The sequence below is a fragment of the Rattus norvegicus genome, chromosome 6 (genome assembly GCF_021556685.1).
Source record: "Rattus norvegicus strain SHRSP/BbbUtx chromosome 6, alternate assembly SHRSP_T2T, whole genome shotgun sequence".
NCBI lineage: Eukaryota > Metazoa > Chordata > Mammalia > Rodentia > Muridae > Rattus > Rattus norvegicus.
Window position 1 is genome coordinate 128,731,370 of NC_141539.1, and position 22,676 is coordinate 128,754,045.

General features: G+C 42.3%; 1 protein-coding gene across 3 annotated transcripts in view; it reads left to right on the forward strand.

Annotated features, from left to right (window-relative positions):
- Positions 1 to 215: 215 nt before the first annotated feature.
- The window catches only part of Ppp4r4 (protein phosphatase 4, regulatory subunit 4), a 90,618-nt gene continuing 68,157 nt past the window's right edge, over positions 216 to 22,676 (forward strand). For all 3 annotated transcript variants that reach the window (XR_015622111.1, NM_001414974.1, NM_001134632.2), the window contains 2 exon segments: positions 216 to 517; positions 1,850 to 1,923. Coding sequence is in view for 2 of the 3 variants with exons in the window: in NM_001414974.1 (NP_001401903.1) it covers positions 395 to 517; positions 1,850 to 1,923 (197 nt within the window). In the remaining variant the exon portion in view is untranslated.

Genomic DNA, 22,676 nt, shown 5'->3' on the forward strand with positions numbered 1-22,676 from the left:
TGCGCACGCGCTGAGGGGCGGGGCTCGCCCTATAGGGGCGGGACGAGGGACCGGGGAGCCGAACCCGGGCGCGTCGTTGCGCGGCAGTTGCGTCCTACCGCGCGCAAAGCCCCCGGGCGGAGTGGGGGCGGGGCCGAGGCGGCCGCTGAGGTGGCTCCCTGTTCTGGCCCCGCCCCCTCCGCGCGCCCCGCCCCCTCAACCCGCCCCGCCCCCTCGGTGCGCTGCGCTCCGGCTCCCGCCGCGCTCGTGCTCTCGCCGCCTGCGGCCTCTTGCTCTGCTTCCCCGCGGCCGAGAGCGGGACCAGAGAGTCCTTCTGGTGGGCGGCGCGGGGCTGCGCGCGTCCGGCATCCCGGGGCCGCTCGGGCCGTCCGGCGAGGGAGCCCCTCGGCGGTCCATGCATCCGCCGCCGCCCGACGCCGGCGTCGCGATGGATTTCGGGCAGAACAGCCTGTTCGGCTACATGGAGGACCTGCAGGAACTCACCATCATCGAGAGGCCGGTCCGCCGGAGCCTCAAGGTGCGCGGGACCGAGAGACGCTACCCCTCAGGGCTGCCCGCCGGTCCGACTGCCCTTCGGCGCTCCAGCACCAGTCGCCGTTGTCACCGCAGCCGCTTCCGAGCTTCATTCCCTGCCAAGGGTCGGCCTGTCCCTGACCCCCGACTGGAACCTGTCCCTTACCTGACTAGAGCTAGCCCTGTCTCCTGACTGAGGCTAGTCCCTTCCTCTGACTGGAGCCAGCTGGGTCCCTTGACTACGGCCATCCCTTCTCCGAACTGAAATCAGCCTGCCCCTGACTGGACTCAGCCGGGTCCCCCGACTTAGTCCCCGACTGCGGCCAGCCCTGCGCCCCACCCCGCTCTGGCCTCCCCCACGAACGGCCAAGCCGCTGTTCTCAGGGCCAGCCTCCGCAGCCGGCTTCTCAGCCGGTGGTGCCGTCCCAGGTTCTGGTCGCTGGTCCATCCTTGGTTTCACACAGCCTTAGTTCCATCTTTCGCCCGGACGTCTCAGGTCCCATCCTTTCACGGTCCTCCCCCACACCTCTGCATAAGATCAAGCTTGAGTCTCCCTGTGCAGCATGGCCTCCCTCACCTCCCAAGGAGAGGCACCCTTCCCAGAGTCGTCCTAGTTCAGGGTTTCAAAGCCTCTCTCAACCCTTTTCTCCCATCCTGAGTCACCATGCATCCTTTTCCACCAAGCCCCCCAGGAGTGAAGGCAGGACCCTGCTCCCCAGCCCCCTTGAGGGGAGTCAACCTTCTGCTTGTCCCCGAACTCCACTAGATCCCCGACCTCGCAGAGTCATTCTTCTAGACTTCTGAGGCTCCAACCCTCACCCTCACAGATAGCAGACCTAGTTTTTTGGTCGGTCCTCTTCCCTACCTTTCTAGCTAGTCGCTTATTACGTTTCTAGAACCTTTGGTTCCCTTTCAGACTGAATTCATTCGGTTCCCAACAGGAACTACAAAGCTTGTCCGTTTCTGTCCCATTCAGCCCCCTTTCAAAGCATCTCTTGGTGTGGAAAATGCTGTAGCGGTTTGGGGAATTGTGTTGGAGATAAAAAAAAAAAAAGTGAATATATAGGTATATATGTTCACACGTGATATGTATGCATATGAAGTTGATTCCATTGAGGTCCTACAGTCTGTACCTTAGAAGAGTAAAGATAATCCCCGCACCCCCACCCTCAGCACCCAACTGGAGATCTGTGTTTGATTTAGTGTAGAAGACTCATAAGATTAGTTGTCTTTGCTGTCATTGTGAAGCCTTTTCACTGATAGGGTCGTCAAGGGTCTTTGGGAGGCAGCAGTGACCAAATGCTTGTGTGCCTAATTTGCATTTTATACTTGACAGACACCAGAAGAAATAGAAAGATTGACTGTTGATGAAGACCTCAGTGATATTGACAGGGCTGTTTATCTGCTCAGGTATGTCTCGGTCTTCCTTTCAAAGTGCTGCCCTTTGCCTATTGGGCAAACACGAACTGTTTCTGAAATGTCAAGTTTCAATTGCTGACGGTATTTAGATCGACTGTTCCCCTCCACCAGAGTACATCTGCGTGCATCGCAATTATGTTATGAATTTCATTAGGTTTGGGCTTATGAATCTGAGAACTGAAATCAAATAACATATCTAATTTAAAGAACATTGCCCTGGAGGAGGGACTGGAGAACAGCAGTGGTTTGAATTGAATCACATCCTTTTGAAATTACTCTCCAACTTGCTCAGTAAGGATAGAGAAGATTTAAGGGTACCCAGTGATTAATTTTTAAGTTTATTGTTGAGAATGAATATTGTATGCAGTACTATATAGAAAAAATTTCAAAAATATGAATTTTTGCTCAGAATATAGTTTATATTGCTTTTACCACGTGAGATTTATATTGCTTGCAAGCTTTTTTTAAAAAAATTGAGTCTACTCTCTTAAGTTTCAGACCATCTCATAGGCTCCACAGAATAGCTTAAGACAAATGGTTATGCATATGCTTCTGATGATTCTACGTTATACCAGTCACAAAGGTCTCCATTTGGATGCTGGGCGTGGGGGGGGCAGCTGTTTTTACCCTCCTAACTTAAAGACCTTAAATACCTTGCTAGAATCAACTTTATGTGCGGATATGTATGTGTATGTATACACAGTAATACAAATGTTTTGAATCATTTTAAAAGGTAAATATATTGATGAAAATCTTCAGAAATAGAAAATTTCACAGGCATTTTGTATATATTTAAGAATTCTTTTTACCTGGATATGTATGGTCTCTCTCTCTCTCTCTCTCTCTCTCTCTCTCTATATATATATATATATATATATATATATATATACACACACACACATATATATACATACATATATGTATATATATATATATATTTTCTTTTGGTAAATTAGTCTTCACTGTTTGGAATCAGATTTTGAAGACTGGTGTTACCTCCTACAATGTCTGTCTCCTTTGCTTAGGTCTGCTTTACTAGCTTCAGCTGCTGTCTATCTTCTTATTCTGTTCTTGATTATAGATTATAGATCATATTTCTGGTTTCATGGTATTCATTGAATGATTACATAAAAAAATTCCTTCTTTACGATTCTTCGGCCTCTTCCTCAAATTCAGTGCCTTGTCTATGTTAAGCAAAGTGTTTACCACTAGGTTATCCTCAGCCTCTCTTCAGGACTTTTCTTAATTATTCTTTATCTAACTGGTGGCACCTTGAATTTCTCTTCTCACCGTGTATCAATGTACTTTCCATTTGGACCCTGTTGATCATGGTCTTCAGCAATTATACCAAACCAAACCCAAACCAAACAGATAAACCAACAGATAAGCAAGCAAAACAAAGTGAAGGTGGGCTTGGTGGGTACACCTGTTATCCCAAAGCTGATGCAGAAGAATTGCTGGGAGTTCAGAGACAGCCTGGGCTACATAGGAAATACCAAGGCAGCCAGTGCTTCATAGTGAGACCTGTCCTGCCGATTGGCTTTCATCATAAATCTTCTGCAAATGAACAGACAGTTGAAGAATACTGGATAAGTTTCTCTTGATATGGAGCAGTTAATGATGAGAAAGCAAGTCCTGCTATCCCTACGGCGTGCTTTGTTTTCTTGTCGTGCAAACCCTGGCTTAGTGTCAGGAAACAGAGAGTCTTGCTCTACTTAAGCTGACAGCAGACACCTCATTCTAGATGTCATTGATAACCCTCCCCTCCCCCCCCCCTCCCCCCCCCTTTTTTAAAGGTTTTCACTTTGCTTTTACTGTTGGTTAGAGACAACTAAGTTGTTTTTCTTTTATACAGATATCGAATGTATGTTCCCCTTAGTTCTAGAACTTTACAAAGGCCGGGTTAACCTTCCCTCCCACCCCACCTACTCTTCAGAGAAGAGAGTTTAAAAAGAGATCCCTCTCCTTTAGCTTCTTCCGATTTACCTACCTGTAAGGAGGCTCTTGTGCGTGGGTTAGCCTGCTAAATTCTCCTTTTGTATTGCTGCCCTCTTCCCACCTCCTGGGGGCAGGAGTTCCTCTTTCTAGCTGGTCTCTAGAGGGATTATGGCAGGATTGCCAGAAGGATTCTTTCTTCTCCAGGATTCAGGGGAGGAGACTGGGTTGTCTCATAGATATATTCACAGTCTTCGTTAAAGTTTCCTTTTTATCTGCTCTCTTAGAGTGAGCCTCTTATTTTAAATAATTTATTCCTTTAAAAACTAGTTCTCAATATTCTAGAGCCTAATAGGGACTTCTGTCTTTTTCCTGTGTAGGTGAATTTCAGGTTCAATTTTGAGCGCTTTACCTGTCCTTGTGTTGGACATGTGTATTTTCTACGTTTGTGTGTTAGATTTTGGTTCTTTAGTTCTCTTACTGTGTGAAAACTATTAGAACCCTTTAAAATATGGATGTTTTTCCTGTATGTGTGTCTGGGCACCATGTGCAGTCAGTGCCTGAAGAAGGCATTGAATCCCTTGGAACTGGAGCCCCAGTTCTCTGGAAAAACAGGAAATACTCTTATCCACGGAGCCATCTTTCATCCTCCAATTCTTGGAATATTAATAATACTACATTATAATTCAGCCAAATGTATTAGCATCGGTAGGCAAAGCTTTACATTAATGGAGGTTCTCATAGCACTTCAGTCGAATCCACTATCCAATGACGAATGAATACACTGTCTTTTACTTTGGCCTGTAAGCATGACAGGTCAGTTATCATTGTCATTTTAGCAGAAAGTTTAGAACATTACAATGCTTGAAGATTTAACACAGATGACTCTGAGTCTTTCATAAACATGATGCTGGTAGACCCATCTGTGGCGTTTAGCACCAAAGCAAAACAGCTTTCTCAATAGTCACGGCTTGCGTCTCAGTCAAACTCAGATCACAGCATCTTTCTCCTGTTCTCTCTCTTCTGTGTGATTTTGGCATGTATTTTAGGAATGTGCTCAAAAATTTGTGAATAATTTTATTGGAGAAGAGTCTTTAGTATGCATATTGTATTTTCACTAAGTAAACTCTCACTCACATACCTCTAATTGTTTTCTAGATAACCCCAGACCTTTAAGGCATTTAAAATGCTTGGCCGGTGTGACTCCTTTGGCTGTGTATTGTGGTAATCTTGGTCGTTCCTCACTTTTTAAAATGGCTTTACCGAACTGTGTTTCTTGTTTCAGATGCTTTCTTTTAAAGCGAATAGTTAGCATTTTTCTTGTATTCACAGAACTGTGCGTCTAACGGCACTATCAATTTTGAACATTTTTGTCTCCCCATAAGGCTTGTAGCTACATCTCATGTCTGGGTCCTTCCAGCTTTGGGGAGCCACTTGCTCTCTGTCCCCATGGACCTGCTTCTTCTGGCATTCCTAGAAATGGAATGGCACATGATGTACCATCTGCATTTCACTTCTTTTACTTAGAAAAATATACCCAAGGTTCGTGATAGATCATCATTACTGCATTTCTTTTTATTGATAAATAGTGTTCTATTGCATGTGCATATGGTAGTTCCCTGCTATCTACAGGGCATATGCTTCGGAACCCCTTACTGGATGCTGAAACTGCAGAATACTGAGTCCTGATAGTTAACACATCTTCCATGGTTACTAGGCATATAACATGCTAGAACTCTTGTAGTTTGAGATTAGACAGCAAAATAAGCTCAAATCTCATTTTCTTTATTTACCATTTTATAGAACTTTCTTTTCTACCTTATGTTTTAGCAATTTTAGTATACAGCTTTTCTTTTTCTTTCTTTTTTTTTTTTTTTTGGTTCTTTTTTTTCGGAGCTGGGGACCGAACCCAGGGCCTTGCACTTCCTAGGCAAGCGCTCCACCACTGAGCTAAATCCCCAACCCTCTTTTCTTTTGTCTTCTTGTTGAGAAGTTCACCTTCTCCCTTAAAGGAAGCACTTCATGGCTTCTTTCTGGCATATCCAAATTGCCAATGCTTTGGCCATTACTAAAACACACACACACACACACACACACACACACACACACACACACACGTGTACTGGAGGGCATTTCAAAAAGAGAAATTGAATCATTCTTGCAGAAATGTCATGTGATTTACAATTTATGAATATTTTATTTCTAGAATCTTCCATTTGATAACTTGATAGTATTGAGAGTGAATAACAAAATCCAGAAAGAAATATCTTGGGTAAGGAGGGACTATTGTACCACATGTTTTCTTGATTTGTTCATCAGTGGATGGACATTTGAGCTGTTTCTACTTGGGTCAGGACCTTTTGGAACAGTAATGCTGGTTACTGTCGCTTAGATCCGTGTGCCTTTCCTTTGTCAGACCTGTCTAACATTGACCATCCCAGGATCCAGACACAATCTTGCACCTAGTTTGAGGCCTTCCCTGTTGCCGAAGTGGCTCTCAACTCCCCTACAGTTTTAGTGCCAGCATCCCTAAAGAGAGACGGTATGCCTTCACACTCCTTAACTTGTGCACATTGTTTCTGACAGATCTCATACTTTTGAAGGACAGGCCGTGTTCTGTTTTTCGTTCTTTCTTATTTGTGCTCTGATATGAATATATGCACCTCCTAACACAAGGACGAGTATTTAAGACGACTAAAACCCTAGAGGGGATTGAGCAACTTGTGATTGTGATTGTGTGTGTGTGTGTGTGTGTGTGTGTGTGTGTGTGTGTGTAATGGGCAGTAGGATCAGCATATATACTACTCTATATTGATTACTTTTGTATTTATACTAGGGTTTTAGATCTCTGATGCTTTTCATTTGTAAAGTGGAAATATTCCCGTTTCTCAGAAATGTGAATTAGGGGAGCACCAGGCACTGGGGTGCCCAGTTAACTCTAGCCTCCGTCTCCGTTTTCTGCTCACCCTGTTTCCCCACCACTCAGAGGCTTCAAAGTCTTGAAGAGGATAGTGCTGTTGCTTTTTCTTAATAATTTAATAAAGTATAAATAGTCGTCAACTGCAATTTGTAACAGATACCTGTTAGCTTCCTTTGCTGATAGTACTTACTCAGAGACCAGACCCCATGAAAGCATTTTCAACTGAGTGACTGTTAGATTGGCTTGCAGATTTATAGATATTTTGCAAATGATGCCCTGTCTTAGCATTGCGCTATTGATATCTTGTATTGAACGTGGTCACTGGATAGAGCACCTAGCCCATCTTGTTGTGTTGCTTACTTTTAAAGTCTCTGCAAAGTATTTTCCACTTTGCGCTGTGAGTTTTCAAACATTTTGTACTCTAGCTTGAACCAAGGAGGTTCAAGGGCAATGAACGCAGGGCAGTAAGTTGTGGTTCCCAGTAAGAACTCCACCTCACTCTGTGTTCAAGACCCCAGTGTAGGCAGGGCAGCACCAATGACGTGCTTTCTCTCATCTAGTTTGGATATCTATTTTACTCAATACCTGTTCTTGATATCTGAAAGTAAACATTGTATAAAACTCCACTGCATGCTTGTGTTTTAAAGAGCTTCCCCTCCCTCACATAGCTCTGATTTTCACTATTGTTGTGGCTTCTGGTTTTGAGACCTTCTGCTTTTTAGTGCTGTTTTTGGGACTTATGGTCCCATGCTGAAATCCTACAGTGCAGTTTGTTCTTTCTACCCTCTAAATACTTAAAGTAAAATTAATGAATTTGGGATCTAATTTAAAGGTGTGTGTGTGTGTGTGTGTGTGTGTGTGTCTGTGTGTGTGTGTGTGTGTGTGTGTGTGTTTCGTCCTCTAAAGCAAGCTTTGAATATACACAGAAATGTTCACAGGTCATAAATATATAGCTTCTTGAACTTTCATAAATGTCAAGTAGTTAAGGAACTAGCATCTGTATCAAGAAAGAGAACATTATTTATTGAGTTATCCAGTAGCCTTCCGTGTACTCATTCCATTCCCCTCCCTCTGTGTGTGTGTGTGTGCGCGCGCATGTGTGCGTGTGCGTCTGGTCTCCTTTGCTCAACATTACATAGAGCTTTAATCATATTGATTCAAGAAGCAATAGATAGTTTGTTAGTAGTCTGTTTTCATTGCTGTATGGTATTCTTATAAGAGCAATCACAACTAGGATGCCCGTGGTGGATGTTTACCTGGCTTCTAGTTTGGGGTTTTTATGCAGAATGCTGCTGTAAGCATTATATACCAATGTGTTAGTAAATAGATGTTTCTTTTCTAGAAATAGAATTAATTGGTAGCATACTCCAATGTCCAGCTTGAAAGAGCTGTGTAATGGTCTCTGAAGTGCTGTTATCAGTCTCTCTTTCTGTCAGCAGTGTATAAGTGTCCCAGTCTGCATATTTTTAGGGAACAAAAATGACAAGCTTTCTAGCACAGCAGCAACGACCTGTCAAGTTAACAGCTTTGGATGTTTCTGTCCTTTGTCCTGACTTTCTCATATCTGCCAGCTTCTCTTCTTTCCCTACAGGAGAGTTTCTGTATGCTCTTAAACCTGGTGTCTGTTCTGCCTAGGCTGTGGTTAGAAGGGTTCCATCTCCTTTCCTTGTCTTCTGTTCTGAGGACAACCACAGCAGGCATCTGCTTTCTTTTTTCTTATATAATGAAACTTCAGGTTATAGGACATGAGATGCTTTGTGTATTTGTTTCAGAAAGAGAAGCAAAGTGAGTGTTGGAGTTCTTTGCTTTTTTTCTGAAAGTTCCACTCCAGGTCCCCATACTTTGAATGGTTCCAAGAAGTTCTATTTTTAAAAGTGCTGAGGTTATATCCGCTGTGAAATTGATGTCCAGCTCATTTGCCCTTTTACCTAGAAGTTTTAGGACTGCATATTCATTGTTTGGCTAGGACCATTGTTTTCTGTATTAAGAAAGAATTATAGGTGGAGCTCAGCTGCTTGTCTTCCACCATTGCTAAGGGCAAGCGATTTTAGTTCCTGGCAAACTGTGAGTTCCCTGTATTGGAAAAGTTCTAGGTCTCCGAATATAAGAGGCTTGAAGACAATTTTTCATCCCCTTTCCTGGTCCTCTGTTCTGAGGACAACCACGGGAGGCATCTGCTTCCTTTTTTCCTACATACTGAAGCTTCAGGAAGTGCTCTCTGTGAATCAGAAAACAGAGCAGTCTCATGGGATCTGCCTGAAAAGCTTAAAAATAAAAAATGGACTATTTTCATCATTGTAAAAGTGACCCATATAATGTCATTGGGAGGGCCTGGAGTTTAAAAGCATGATGCTACTATGAGAGGCCTGGGTGAGTTTTCATCTTGTAACTACTGCTATTTGGTTACTCATTAAAATACTTAAAATTTCTGTAATAAAACATCATTGAATTATTTAAAATAAAGATTTTATACATTTGAATACTGCATAGGCTAAGTCATATAATGTAGCTGTAATAAATATATGTAAGTTTTACATACATGTATTTATTTTCACTCCATACATACCTTTCAGGTATAGGTAAGGATTGAATTTTATCCTAAGAGTAACCTATTGGGTTTCCAGTGAACATTTGGAATTGTGTTCTTTAGCTTGAAGCCCTAAGTTGAAATTAATAGTGGTTTGTTAGTGTTTACATCAAGAATTAGCATTTACTATAATAAGTGATAAAAATCATAGTTGTCATCAAATTGGGGCTAAATGAAGGCAGTGAAACCATTGAACACTCTAGTAATCATTGAAATCTGTTCATCTTTGACATGGACATTAAGTTAGTACAGAATCTTTCATGGCCCATGCTGGCCACCAGAAGTAGGAGTCAGGGAAAAATTGCTGAGCTCAGGTTTTCATAGTCTCTCTCTTTCTGCCTTATCCTTCTATGACTGGTGTATGGTAATTCTATCAGAATTGTTGGATGACTTATGTCTGCCCTTGTCGATCATGTGCCTCATGATGTGAGCTTCCTCCAATCAGAGATGTTAATAAGGGGAACAGATTATAGAGTAGCTAGTAGTCAGTTTATAACGAATCTTAGAAATTTAAATGGAAATGTACCAAATATTTATCAAGCATTCCATGCCAGGCTCCTCTTAAGAAAAGAATGGGGTGTACTACCGTACCTGTGTTCAGGGAAGTCATGGTTTAGGAAGCAAACAGATTTTACAGATTTTTTAATGACATAGTAGTCATCCTGATTCACAAGTATTTTATCGAGTTAGTACTATGTGGAGACTGAGGCTCACTCATTCACTGTGATAGAACTCGGATAGGCTGTGTTCCTTCTCTGAGCCCAAGCGCAGTCTAATTCTCAGACCAGAATACACCTATTCTAAGTAGCAATACGAATACCTTTGTTGTAGGATAGGAGAAAAGATTAGAGGAAATATATGTGTATGTGGCACTGGCTTGATACAGAATTGTGTGTTCAGTAAAAGGTGATTTTTTTTACTGTCTTTTTTTTTCTTTTTTTCGGAGCTGGGGACTGAACCCAGGGCCTTATGCTTGCTAGGCAAGCGCTCTACCACTGAGCTAAATCCCCAACCCCTTTTTTACTGTCTTTTAAATCACCTGTTTTCAGGGCACAACATACTTCTTTTACTTTTGATGTAGAGGAAAATTTCCATGCAAAACCATTATGTAGTGAGACTTTTTTTCTCTGGATTTCTAAGTTGCACTATCCATCCCTCCTACAATTTTATGAAAATTACTATATTGTGATATACTTCAAATAAGTTAAACATACAGTTTGATGATTTTGAAAAGTAGATCACAGCAGCAGACTGAGACAGAAGCAGATACTTCTACCCACACAATAGACAGAAGCTGGGGACCCCAGTGTTTGAATTAGGGAAAGGGCAGAAGAAGCTGAGGAGGAGGGTGATCCCATAGGAAGACCAGCAGTTTCAACCAACCTGGACCCCGAGATCTCTCAGTCACTGAGCCACCAACCAGGCAGCATACACCAGCTGGTTCTTGGCCTCAGACACATACACAGCAGAGGACTGCCTGGTCTGGCCTCCATGAGAGAAGATGCACCTAACCCTTGACAGACTTGAGGCCCCAGGGAATGGGGGGATCTGGTGTGGGGTATGCGGGGCATAGAGGTATGGGGACATCCACTTGGAGACAGGGGAGGAGGAATGGGATGAGGAACTGTTGGAGGACTGAACACAATGGCTAAACTGTAAAAAAAGATTAATAATAATAATTAAAAGAAAGAAAGAAAGAAAGAAAGAAGAGTAGGTCCCTGTACGGCCAGCATTTCAGTCAGCATATAGACCATGCACACTGGTGTCCTTTCTCAGTTAATCCCTTCCCCGACCTAGGCAGCCATTGATGGTTTTTATGACTGGTGATCAGCCTTACTTGTTCTAGAATGTGCACATGTGTTTTCGTAGCTCTTGGGTAAGTACTTTAGAATGGAATGCCATGAGTCATTGGAAGTATATATTTTTCATTTTTATAGCTTTATTGAGATGTAATTGACATCCAGTAAGCTATACGTATTTCCAGAGAGGAATCCCGTGAGTATTTACTTTATCCTTTCTACCTGTGTCGCAGTGCTACCTCCGACTCAGGACAATTGTGGACCTGGTTTCTATTACTGTAGGTTGGTTTTCAGTGTAAGGGATTTAAGAGCAGAGTGAGTTCTTGGTAGCATACAGATGTTTATAGATTTAAGTATAAGAAACCCTGACAGAGTGAAAACTATCACAGACGTTCTTAACCTCTTTGAGATTTTTATTTTAAGGCATGGGCATTTTGCCTGCATGTGTGTCTGTGAACTATGTTCAGTTTAAGGGACATGAATAGTGAAGATGATGTTCTTTTTTGGTACAGTTTTATTCAGTATAATTTTGTTGAAATTCGTGCATGATTAGCCCACTTTATGGATGGGAGATATTTTGTTTATCTACTTATCAGTTGCTGAACATTCGGGTGGTTTTGGGTAGTTTGGGAAATTTGTGTAGCGTTTGAGTATTGAAAATTAGGTGACTGTAAACATTAATTTACAAATCTTTATGTGAACTGAGTGTGGTAGCACATGCTGTGGTCCTACCATGCAGTAGGTAAAAACAGGAGGGAGGTTCAGGAGTTCAAGGACAGCCTCAACTACATAGTGAATTTGAGGTTAGGTTGAAATACATGAGACTCTGTTTCGAGTGTGTGTGTGTGTGTGTGTGTGTGTGTGTGTGTGTGTGTGTGTATGTGCACGCGCGCGCACGCGTGCTTTCCTTGCTCACTATTAAACGTTCAGAAGTATGTGGTGTGATGTGGTTGTGGTAGCACATGCCTTTAATCCCAGCATTTGGGAGGCAGAGACAGGTTGATCTCTGTGAGTTAGAGGCCAGCCTGGTCGATAAAGCGAGTTCTAGAAGTGGACTCTGACCAGGTTGAATGCAGGATCTACATTTACATTTTATGAAATAGCCAAAGGCTCTATTTGATGTCACTCTGTATGAGCAGACTCTTACATTTAAGCCATGCTAGTGTGTGTGTAATGGTATTTCATTATATTCATTACATGATATTTCATTTAGTCCTAGTTTGGGTTTGCCAATGGCCAGTGGAGGTCATGTTTGTTTATGAAGCAGCCATGAGCAGTCTTTCTTGGTGATGTGTCTGAGTCTTGGCTCATTGTTGGATAGCCTTTCCAAATACTTTCTTCCAGGTGGTGGCTTATCTTTGGAAAAGAAAAACCTTTTAATTTTGATGAGACATGGTTAATTGATGTTTTTCCTTCATAGTTAGTACTTTCTATGTCTTATTTATAGGGGGTCTTTGCCTAACAGGTCGCCAAGATATTTTTACTTTTTTTTTTTTTTAAGTTTTTAAGAGTTTAGCTTTTGCATTTTAGATCTATGCTCCATTTTCAGTTAGAGTTTGTAAATGCTACAAGTAAGAACAGGTCTCAATGTTTCTTCAATATGGCCTAAGTAAAGGGCAGTTTGCTATTGTAAAATCAGGTAATTGGCTTATGTTCTGTCATCCAAGCCTTTCAGCTGCTGTGTCTGAGAGAACCTGTCCTTTTGTTTCGGAGATGAGATTGAACAGCAGTTTCACATTTCAACCACTAGGTGTTGCTAGTAGAGACCATTGTGGGTTAAACTTTAAGATGGTTAGCCTCAGAGCCAAAGGGCAAGCCTCAACCTACACAGAGAACTATAGGCACCTGAGGAAGGCTGGGAGCAGCAGAGGTGGTTTTCCCCAGGGAAGAGCACGACAGTGGGTTGTCCAGTGCCATATTGTCAACCCTGAAAAGACATACAAATGACGTGGTGTGGACTGAGCAGGTTATGTTTAGGAATACATACACAGAATGTGCAAGGACAATCAATGAAAAAAGAGGCCGTGGATTTCAAGGAGAATGGGAAGGGGCATAAGGGAGGGTTTGGAGGGAGGAAAAGGGAGAAATGTTTTAATTATAATTTCAAAAATAAAATAAAAAGGTCATGTTTAAGGTCGTTATTCATAACTCAGAAAGTGGCTGTGCTTCATTATGGATTGGATTATGGAATATAATCAAACCACAGATATATCATTTTACTAACCTGGAAAAAATAGCTTTTGAAGTTAAAAATTTTAAATTCTTTCTAAAGAGTTTTACAAATTGTAGCTGCATTTTTTTTTAGCAGTATTTGGGGCAGAATGAGTTCTAGGTAGCATACAGATGTTTATAGATTTAAGCGTAAAATTGAGACTGCATTTTGCCTGCATGTATGTCTGTGAAATATGTGCATACCTGGTACCTTAGAGGCCAGAAGAGGGCATTTGATGTCCAAGAACTGGAGTTACAGATGGTTGTGAGCTGTGTGTGAGTGCTAGGAATTGAACCTAGGCCCTCTGAAAGAACAGTCAATACTTGTAACCACCAAGCCAGCTCTCCAGCCCTTCACTGAAGTCCTTCTGTAATGTGCTATAAACTGGATTTGCTTTAAAGTGACATTGGAAGATCTCTAATTACTGTTTATAAAGTATGTTCACTTATTACAAATGCCTACTGCTGTGATGAAACCCCAGGACCAAAAGCAGCTTGGGGATGAAAGGGTTTATTTCACTCCCATTTCCATAGAATAGGTCATCATTAAAAACACTGAGGGCAGGACCTCCGGCAGAGCAACAACAGCTCTGAGGCAGGAGCTGGTGCAGAGAGCCTGCAGTAGATGCTGCTTGTTGGCTTGCTTCCCCTGGCTTGCTCAGCCTTCTTTCTTTTAGAACCCAGGACCACCAGCCCAGGGATGGCCCCACCCACAGTGGGCTGGGCTCTCCTCCATCAATCATGGATTAAGAAAATGTCCTATACCCAGATCTTATGGAGGCATTTTCTCAATTGAGGGTCCCTCCTTTCAGATAAATCTTAGCTCAGAGGTTCTCAACCTTCCTAATGCTGAAACCCTTTAATATAGTTCCTCATGTTGTGTGAGCCCCAGCCATAAAATTATTTTCATTTTTATTTAATAACTGTAATTTTGCTACTGTTATGAATCATAATGTAAGTATCTGTTTTCTGATGCTCTTAGGTGACCTGTGTGAAAGGATTGTTCAGCCTCCTGTCCCAATTAGCTAGCACAAAACTATGATTTATATTTGCTTGAAAACTGGATAGTTTCAAAGAGGAAAAGGATTCGCCGAAAGGGCGGCTTGGTCACACTGTGGGGGAAGATGCCTCTTGTTATGCCTGTGATGATGGAAGGAGATGGCTTTCAATATGCATGCTCAGGAGATCCAACATATCATGACGGTGTGTCAGATGCTTCTGGACTTCATTTGTTAATGCCTTTTTAGGACCTTTCTCTATTCTCTGTGTCCATATATGTGTATGTATGTGTGCATGCATGTGGAGGCAGAGGTTGAGGGTATCTTTCTTAATTTTTTTTCCATCTTAGTTTTTGAGATAGAGTCTCTCACTAAACACAGAGCTTGTAGATTTGGCTGGACTGAGCATGAGCCCCAGACTTTCCCGTACCCACTTCCCCAGACATGTGCTGCTGGTCCCAGCTTTTATGTGGTCTGAGGCCAAACTCACATCCTCTTGCTTGCAAGCAAGCACTTTCCCAACTTAGCCATCTCCCAGCTCCTGGACTCTTCATCCATGTTAAGGAGAGCCATGGCCTGTAGTTCTCCCTTCTTGTGATCTTGGCCTACGTGTGTGCTGTAACATTCAGAAAGTATGTTGAGATGGGGCTCCTACTTCTGGATGCAGTTTTATAGAAATGGTGCTCTTGCCTCAAATGTAGATTTTATAAATTAAGCCACCTAGTGGTGAAATGTTTTGAAAGTTCTTAGTAAAACCTCTAGACGGCTCAAATAGATGTAGGACTGTTTGCACCATCTGTTTCTTCTTCAGTGGACTTTGGTAGTTTGTTAAGTTCTTACTGTACTTTGTCTGAGTTATGAGAATTGGGTTATGCTCTGCTGGTGTCCGTATTGCTCTCTCAGGGTTTGTGACCTGTACAGCAGTCTCTATGGTTTCTGTGATTGGTGCTTTTCCTTGGTCAGTTTAGCTGTGGCTGTATCAACCAGCTTTTGACTTGACAGCCATTCTAATGAAGACTTTGTTGTTCTCAGCCTTACTGACTTTGGCTCTACTTTCTGCTATTTCTTTCCTTCTCCTTGCTTTGTATTTAGTTTTTTTTTTTCTTTTCTGTCCCTTATAAAAATTAAGATGGCTGCAGAAATAGACCATGTGATCTTACTGGACCACTGTCATATGTGTGGTCCCTTGGTAGCACAAAGGTCTTTATGCAACTCTACTGAATCCTTGCTACAGAACATCTGTGAGCTAATAGATATGCTAATTAGTCTTTTCTGGTAACCACTGCACAGTGTGTATAGTTCTCAAAGCATCCTGATGACTACGTGTGTGTGTGTGTGTGTGTGTCTGCATGTGCGTGTGCGTGTGATTGTAAGTTGTCAATTTACCTTACAAAAGGTAAGACCTCACTGTGTTTTATGTCTTGAATATATATAAATTTTGTCAGTTATGCCTCAGTGAAGCTTAAAATCCCCTTTTTATACGTTACCTTTAATGCTAGTACTTTATATATTATTAAAAGAAATGGCAGAATTACCTAAAATACTTATTTACTATGAGGAACAGCAAGAGGAAAATTGACTCTCTTAAGGAAAATATGCACGTGTGAAATGAAGTGAAGAGTTACTTGGGAACTCACGTAAGGTCCTAGAGGACCAATACATAACTGTTTAATCGGGTTCTTGCTTTATGGAGATTTTTCTTTTACCCCGATAGTTGGATGGCTTTGAACGAGTATCCTGGTTGCTTTCTTTATTGTCACAAAGTGAAGGTCATGAGGGAGGTTCTTTGTATTTCTAAGTCCTTGTTTAACTCCCACATTCTATCCTGTCCTGCTGTATCCTGTCTTTCGTGTTACAGATGGCTGGCTGAAAGGCTCTTTGATCTCTTTGGGTAGATATCAGGAGTAGGTGAGAGGAGCGGCGCCCATAGTGTGACATCCTGAGCTCTTGAGCTCCAGAGGCTTGCTGGCCAGGCTTGTGAACCTAGAAGCCATAGCCCTCTGGCCTTGAGAACTAGGGACTCATGGCTCCAAGTTTTCTAGACCAGAAAGGCTTGTTTTAGCTTGGTGCCCAGGTCAGTGGCTTACTGCTTTGGGCTGTGAGTGCCTGTGGCTTCTTGTACCCACCTGCTGGTCTTGCAGCCTTTGAGCTTGGGGTGCTGTTGTGTCTTTGCTTCTTAACCCTTGGCACGATGGATGCTCTTTCAGCAACTGTCTGCGTTCTGCGGTCTCTCTCATTCTGCAGTCCTTCATTATCGCATTCCTTAGTCTGGAACTCCTAAGCCACCTTCTAAGTGCCGAATGAACAAGTCACTCTGCAGCAAGTTTTAGTTGCTGCTACAGGGTTCTTGGGGCTGAAAGCTCAAGGTTTCATCCATTTTTGGTATTACCTGCTCAGTCTGTTCTACCTGTAGTAAAAACTTTAACCAGGCAGTAAAAGTCCATTTGGGACAAACCTTTCTTGGAGTCCAGTGCTGCAGTGCAGAGGGCAGTGCAGCAGAGAGAAGCCACTGGAGTCATTCTGCAGAGTTAAAAGCAGCATGCTGTGGACAGTCACAGGGGCCTGGCATGCTTGTGAGCAACCATTCACCAATCACAGTCTTACTTCACTGTGCCTGCTTTCCCTGTACTCCAACCACAGGCCTTTCGATGGGTCAGTGAGGAGGTGCTCCCTTCCAAGACATCCCACCTGAGGTTAGCTGCAGGGTGGAGTAAGTCACCTCTTTCGCTGAGCCTTACGGCCACTGGATGTTGTCTGGAGTGCTTGTTCCTGAGGAAAGCCTCCTGAAACAGAAGTGAGGACTGTAGCAAAGCTGAGGTGTTCCTCACAGTTGGAGTGGGGTCTCCTCAGGGCAGTCATAGTGTTCAAAGCCCTCTTTTGGCACTGCACACATGCATAGAAAACATATATATAAAATAAAAATTAAAAAAAAAACCTTGGAAAAAGCATTGAAAGAGGCTTACAATAGTGACTGTATGAAACTGACATTCTTTTAAAAGTCAGCCTATGTTGATTTTACCAAATGAGGGGTTTTCTGTACATGGATAGAATGTACTTTTATATTTTCCTGTTACTTTTTCTTGTCCTGTCCCCGCTTTGTCCATGCATATCCCTAATAACATTACTCTTATTTTCAGGTGTTCCCATCTCCTAGATTCCATATGAGAGACACTTGCAGAACTTTTTATTTCACTAAGAGGATGATTTCTCGTTCCTTCAGTTTTCCTGAAAACAACATACTTTCATCTTTCTTTGTCTTTGTGTGTGTGTGTGTGTGTGTGTGTGTGTATCATACAAACATAAACACATGTACATGCACACATGCATAGGTTTCATTCTCATTCACTGAAGGGAGCCTAGGCTGAGTCTGTAACTCGGGCATTGTTAGCAGTGCATCCTTAACTATAGGTTTGCTGGTCTCCACAGTAGCTGACTTTGATTCTTTTGGGTATCTGCACAGTAAAGGGAATTCACATTCTTTACAGTCTAAAGTGAAGGCTTGGGTCCCTTTGTGTCTCTTCTCCTGATGGGAGAAGGAGTCAGTGTTCCACACAGCTTTTGCACACTCACTTAGTTGACTCAAGATCCCTTTATGTGTTATAACTGATTTGTTTGTCCTTCATTTCTTCCAACTCAGAGTCTTACTTCCCAGCCATATGAAGAGGCAGGGAGTGTTGTGTGTTATTGGACTCTCTGTGTGGCTCATGCTGTTCACTCTGGAGTTTGGTCATTGTTTCCATGGTATTGTCTCCAAATCTGGACTGTAGGTAGCTGCCCCTGACTTTTTCCCCCTGAGCGTCAGGTCGAGCTACTTCTACAAGATGTCTCCTTTAGAATATCTTGTTGGCCTTTCAAATGTGAAATTGCATTCACCACTTTTTGGTTCTTTTTTTTTTTTTTTTTTTTTTTTTTCGGAGCTGGGGACCGAACCCAGGGCCTTGCGCTTCCTAGGTAAGCGCTCTACCACTGAGCTAAATCCCCAGCCCCGCATTCACCACTTTTTAATCTAAATATGTTCATTTGTTATTGAAGCCCGACTACCCTTTTAAATCATTTCAATTGTGTGCTCTTCCTTTCCCATCAGTCCTCTGAAGTGCCAGCCACTAATTGCTGCCTGACAAAGTCTATTATTAGATTGTGCTGGAGGATTGAGAACAGTGCCTGGTGCCCAGCAGTTCTGGATAAATATTTCCTGCAGGATTGACCCCGTCAGTCTACTTGTCTTCTGAAGGCTGGGTAATTGGGTCTTCTCCTTTTCCTGCAGTAGCTGCTTATCACACCTTTCCTCTGATGCCAGGCTTCACAAGTGTTGTTTGCCATTTCATTTTCCCTTCTGAGTGTCTCTCTTAAATCATCTTGGATAATCTATCCCTCCTGCTGTGCCGTGACGTATCAAAACTATGTTTTAGATGCATTTTGAAAAGATTTTCTTTCCAAAGTTTTTAGTTAATGGGGAAATCATACAGTTGTTTTAAAAGCCTAACAGAGAACGAGCTTCCAGAAACCTTTGTATTTTGCAGACCTTTGTGCCTTTCAGCACTACCACTTGCTCAGGGTGAAAGCAGTCCTCCATGACTTCCCATCAGTCTGCAGAACCCATAGAACTTTTATCCTCATTATTAATCTTTTCTGCCTGTGTGCTCACCAACAGGAATGCATTTTAAATTGTGATTGGCTATATACGAGTGCATGTTTGTGTGTGTGATTATCAATACATACATACATATATATGTAACAAAAATTTAATAGTACTTATTTTATGTCTATGTCTATATATTTGGTTGTGAGCCTAGCCTTTAACGGCTGAGCCATCTCTCCAGCCCTTATGTCTATGTCTAATAAAACATCAATGCTAACACCAAAAATAATCTTACCATGGAATTATAAAACGGAAAAAATCAAAGTAAATTACACAAAAATAAAATTTAATGATACGTCAGGTGTGCTGGGTATCTAGTTCTACTCCAGGGCAAGTAGAGATTTTGTCCTGCTGTGGAGTGCTGTGAGGTTTCTTATGAAGTGTGAGGAGAGGGAAGCTAACTCCAAGATGTATGTTTAAGAGTCAGAGATCTGTTTGTACCTCTGTAAAAAGAGGAAGATAGAGAAGCAGCTCAATTTTAGGTAGTTGGAGGCCTTCCCACAACCAGAGGCTGTTTAATGTTTAGTAAAGCTGAGGGTTTTGGCTCTTTACAGCAAACACCCCCCCGCCCCCAGCCACAAACATAGCATTTTGATAGTAGAGGGCACATATCAGGACTCACAGTAAAGTAGTTTTTACAAGCATTGATGCTATCAAACAAGCATCTGACAACTCTTGTGGCAGTTTCAACATAGAGATTTCCTTTTTCAGTGGCAATGAGGATCAAACTCAGTGCTAGGCAAGTCCTTCCCATTGAACTATGTCTCCAGCCCAGAGAACTCCCTCCCTCCCTCCCTCCCTCCCTCCCTCCCTCCCTCCCTCCCTTCTTTTTTTTAATGTTGACTGTTAATCTGTCTCTTGTTATGGCACTGTGATCTGAGGAGATTTGCTAAGTATTATGGACTTAGAAATTGTAGGATGAAATCCTTCTGTAATTTTTACTAATTGATAACTTTGAGCAAGCCATTGTTTCCTCCCTGGGTCTCAGTTTACTCAATTTTAAGCTATAGAAATATATTTCTTCTATAATGTAAAGATTAATGAAATACTGTATGGATTGTGCTTTGCCTCATGTAGTAAGCGAGGCCCTCCGTGTTAATTTTTTTACACTTGCATTAGTTTTCTTAAAAGATGTATGATGGTGATTATAAGCAGGTTTGATGGTTCTCTGACTTTATAAATCTTCTAAAACAATGTTTTGAAGATTTAATGTTGATTTTGATGAATAAAGAAATAAATAACTATATGGAGTATAGTTATTGTTATGATCACAAAGCAAGGCCTGTTTGGCACCCACTTCTTCATAAATTCAAACACAGTGTCAATGATTTCTGTGCTGTGTTTGATCTTGAGTGAGAGAGAGCCACTTGCAAGGTCCCCTTGGCTCTGTAGGGAGCACAGGCCATTTAAACCCCAAGCATTGTCAATCAAATAGTACTAGTGAGGTTCTCAGATGCAGTAGTGACAGGTCGGCCTATCTTTTGTGGGTACCATCTACTGCACTTCTCTCTCTTTAGTAACTGGTTAGGATTAAGGAAACTATGTAGACTGTTCAGGCCAGGACAGGAGAGGACTTTATGCTATGTAGCTCATCTTCCTATCATGGGAACCCGTCTTCTTGCTGAATTTTGAGCTTTTAGATGGTTGGAGCAAGGTCCTAGAGTAGTCACAATATTTTAAGGATATAGATTCACTGTAATTGCTGTCGATCAAACCCAGGGTTCCTTATGTGCTAGGCAAACAATCTGCCATTGAGCTACATCCCTATCTCTTTCTTGGCCTTTTGTCACTTGATGGGATTGGACAAGGGTTTCATAAACTACAGCACGTAGCCTCATTTTGAGAGACTAGAGAGTCTTTTTCAATTTCCCTCCTCTCTCCCTTCCCCCCTCCCTCCTTCCCTTCGCCCCTTGTCTTTCTTGATAGAGTCTCATTGTATAGCCCAGGCTAGCCCTGAACTTCTATCCTTCTCATTCTCTCTGTTGCTTGAGGTTATAGGTATGTGCTACCATGTCCTGCTCTCCTCTCTCAGACATACACATCAACCTTCCTTCCTTGACTGTCTCAAATTGATTATCACTTTGTGTATTGTTCCATAGGAGTGGGCTGCATAGCTTAGGTTAGGAGCCAGAGTGGATGAGTACAGTGGCAGGAAAGGCTTGATCCCGGTTATCCATTTAGTTTGTATTAGTTACTTTTCTTGTGGCTCCGACAAATGCCTCATAGAAGTGACTCAGTGAAGGGAGAATTTGACTCATGGTTCACAGGGATGATGGAGGAGTAGAGTAGGGCGGCTTCATGCGTGGGTGGGAGAACTTGTGCCATGCTATGCCACAGTAGCAGATGTGAGCAGAGGTAGCTAGACCAGAATTTAGAATACTGGCCCCTAGTGTTCCACATCTGCCAACATGGCTCCATTTCCTAAGTGTTCTGAGACCTCCCCAAATAGCATCCCATCTGGGACCAGGGGTCCCAACATGAGATGGTGTACATCCACACATTCAAACACAGCAGAGGCTGTGTAGTGTGTAGTGTACAGTGTATAGTATAGTGATTGACAGCGTATATTTTGAGTTGTACAGGATGGATCACTTTAGACCCTTTATCTTTCTAAAGAGAAAATAGGATGTAGCCGGTGATAGTATCTAACTAATTGTTGAGAGAATTAGCCACTGTGCAGTAAGTCAGATGTTTATTAGCACAGGCCTGGCATGTAGTATACAAGACATTATTTTATCTTGTTATGGGGGGGCAAAGAAATAATGATTTGGTGAAAGTGTAACTGACATAGTTATGAGGGTAAGGTTGGCACAGAAGAAAGAAAACCAGGGGGAATGTTAATGTTAGAAACTGGAGAGTCCAGAGCTGAGGGACTGGGATTGTAGTGAGAGTGGAACTGGTTTCATTCTTGGAAAAAATGCAAAGTCAAGGGTTCTGGTCAGCAAGGGAGCTCACAGAGTTTAAGGTTCTGGACGTGGTTAAAAGATCCAGCCTTTGACAACAGACGTGGAAGGCTGGCGTGAAGTAGAGGTAAATAAAGGTTTACCGTGTGCCTGTGTGCCAGGTGTGGAAAGTACAAGATCTGGGCCGAACACCCTAGAGGAGAGGAGGTTGGAAACGGCCAGTTGGTCCCTGTCCCCTGAATGGTGTTTACTGTCACAGCAGAGGGAGTGGCAGCAGTGACAACCAAACTTTATCATAGTAACAGATGCCTGGCTTAATGTATCATCGAAAAGGCATTTTAAAATAGGTGTATCTCCCAGGGGAAAGCAAATAATTAGTAACACTAATTGAGAATTTGAAAGCTAGCTGTCCTAAATCCATTTATTTAGTTTTATATTTTCTCCTCTTCCTTTTTTTAACCTTTGGTGTACAAGTGAGATGATTAACCCAGTTCTTTTCAGTGGTTGAGAAACGGCTTGCTGTGTGGCTTTAGAGTGAATCGTTTGCACCGTGTTTCTGAGTGAGTGAGCATCCTAAAGAGAAGCATGCCAGGAGACTAGCCAGAAGGAGCCATGGGGCAACCCAGGAGTATTCTTCATGCCTGGCTTTCAATAGAAAGCTGGAGGTTTTGAAGTCTTAGAAATGTAATTTGTTTAAATAAAAAGGGTAAGAATAATCAGATAACTATTTAAAGATTGCATATGTGCATTAA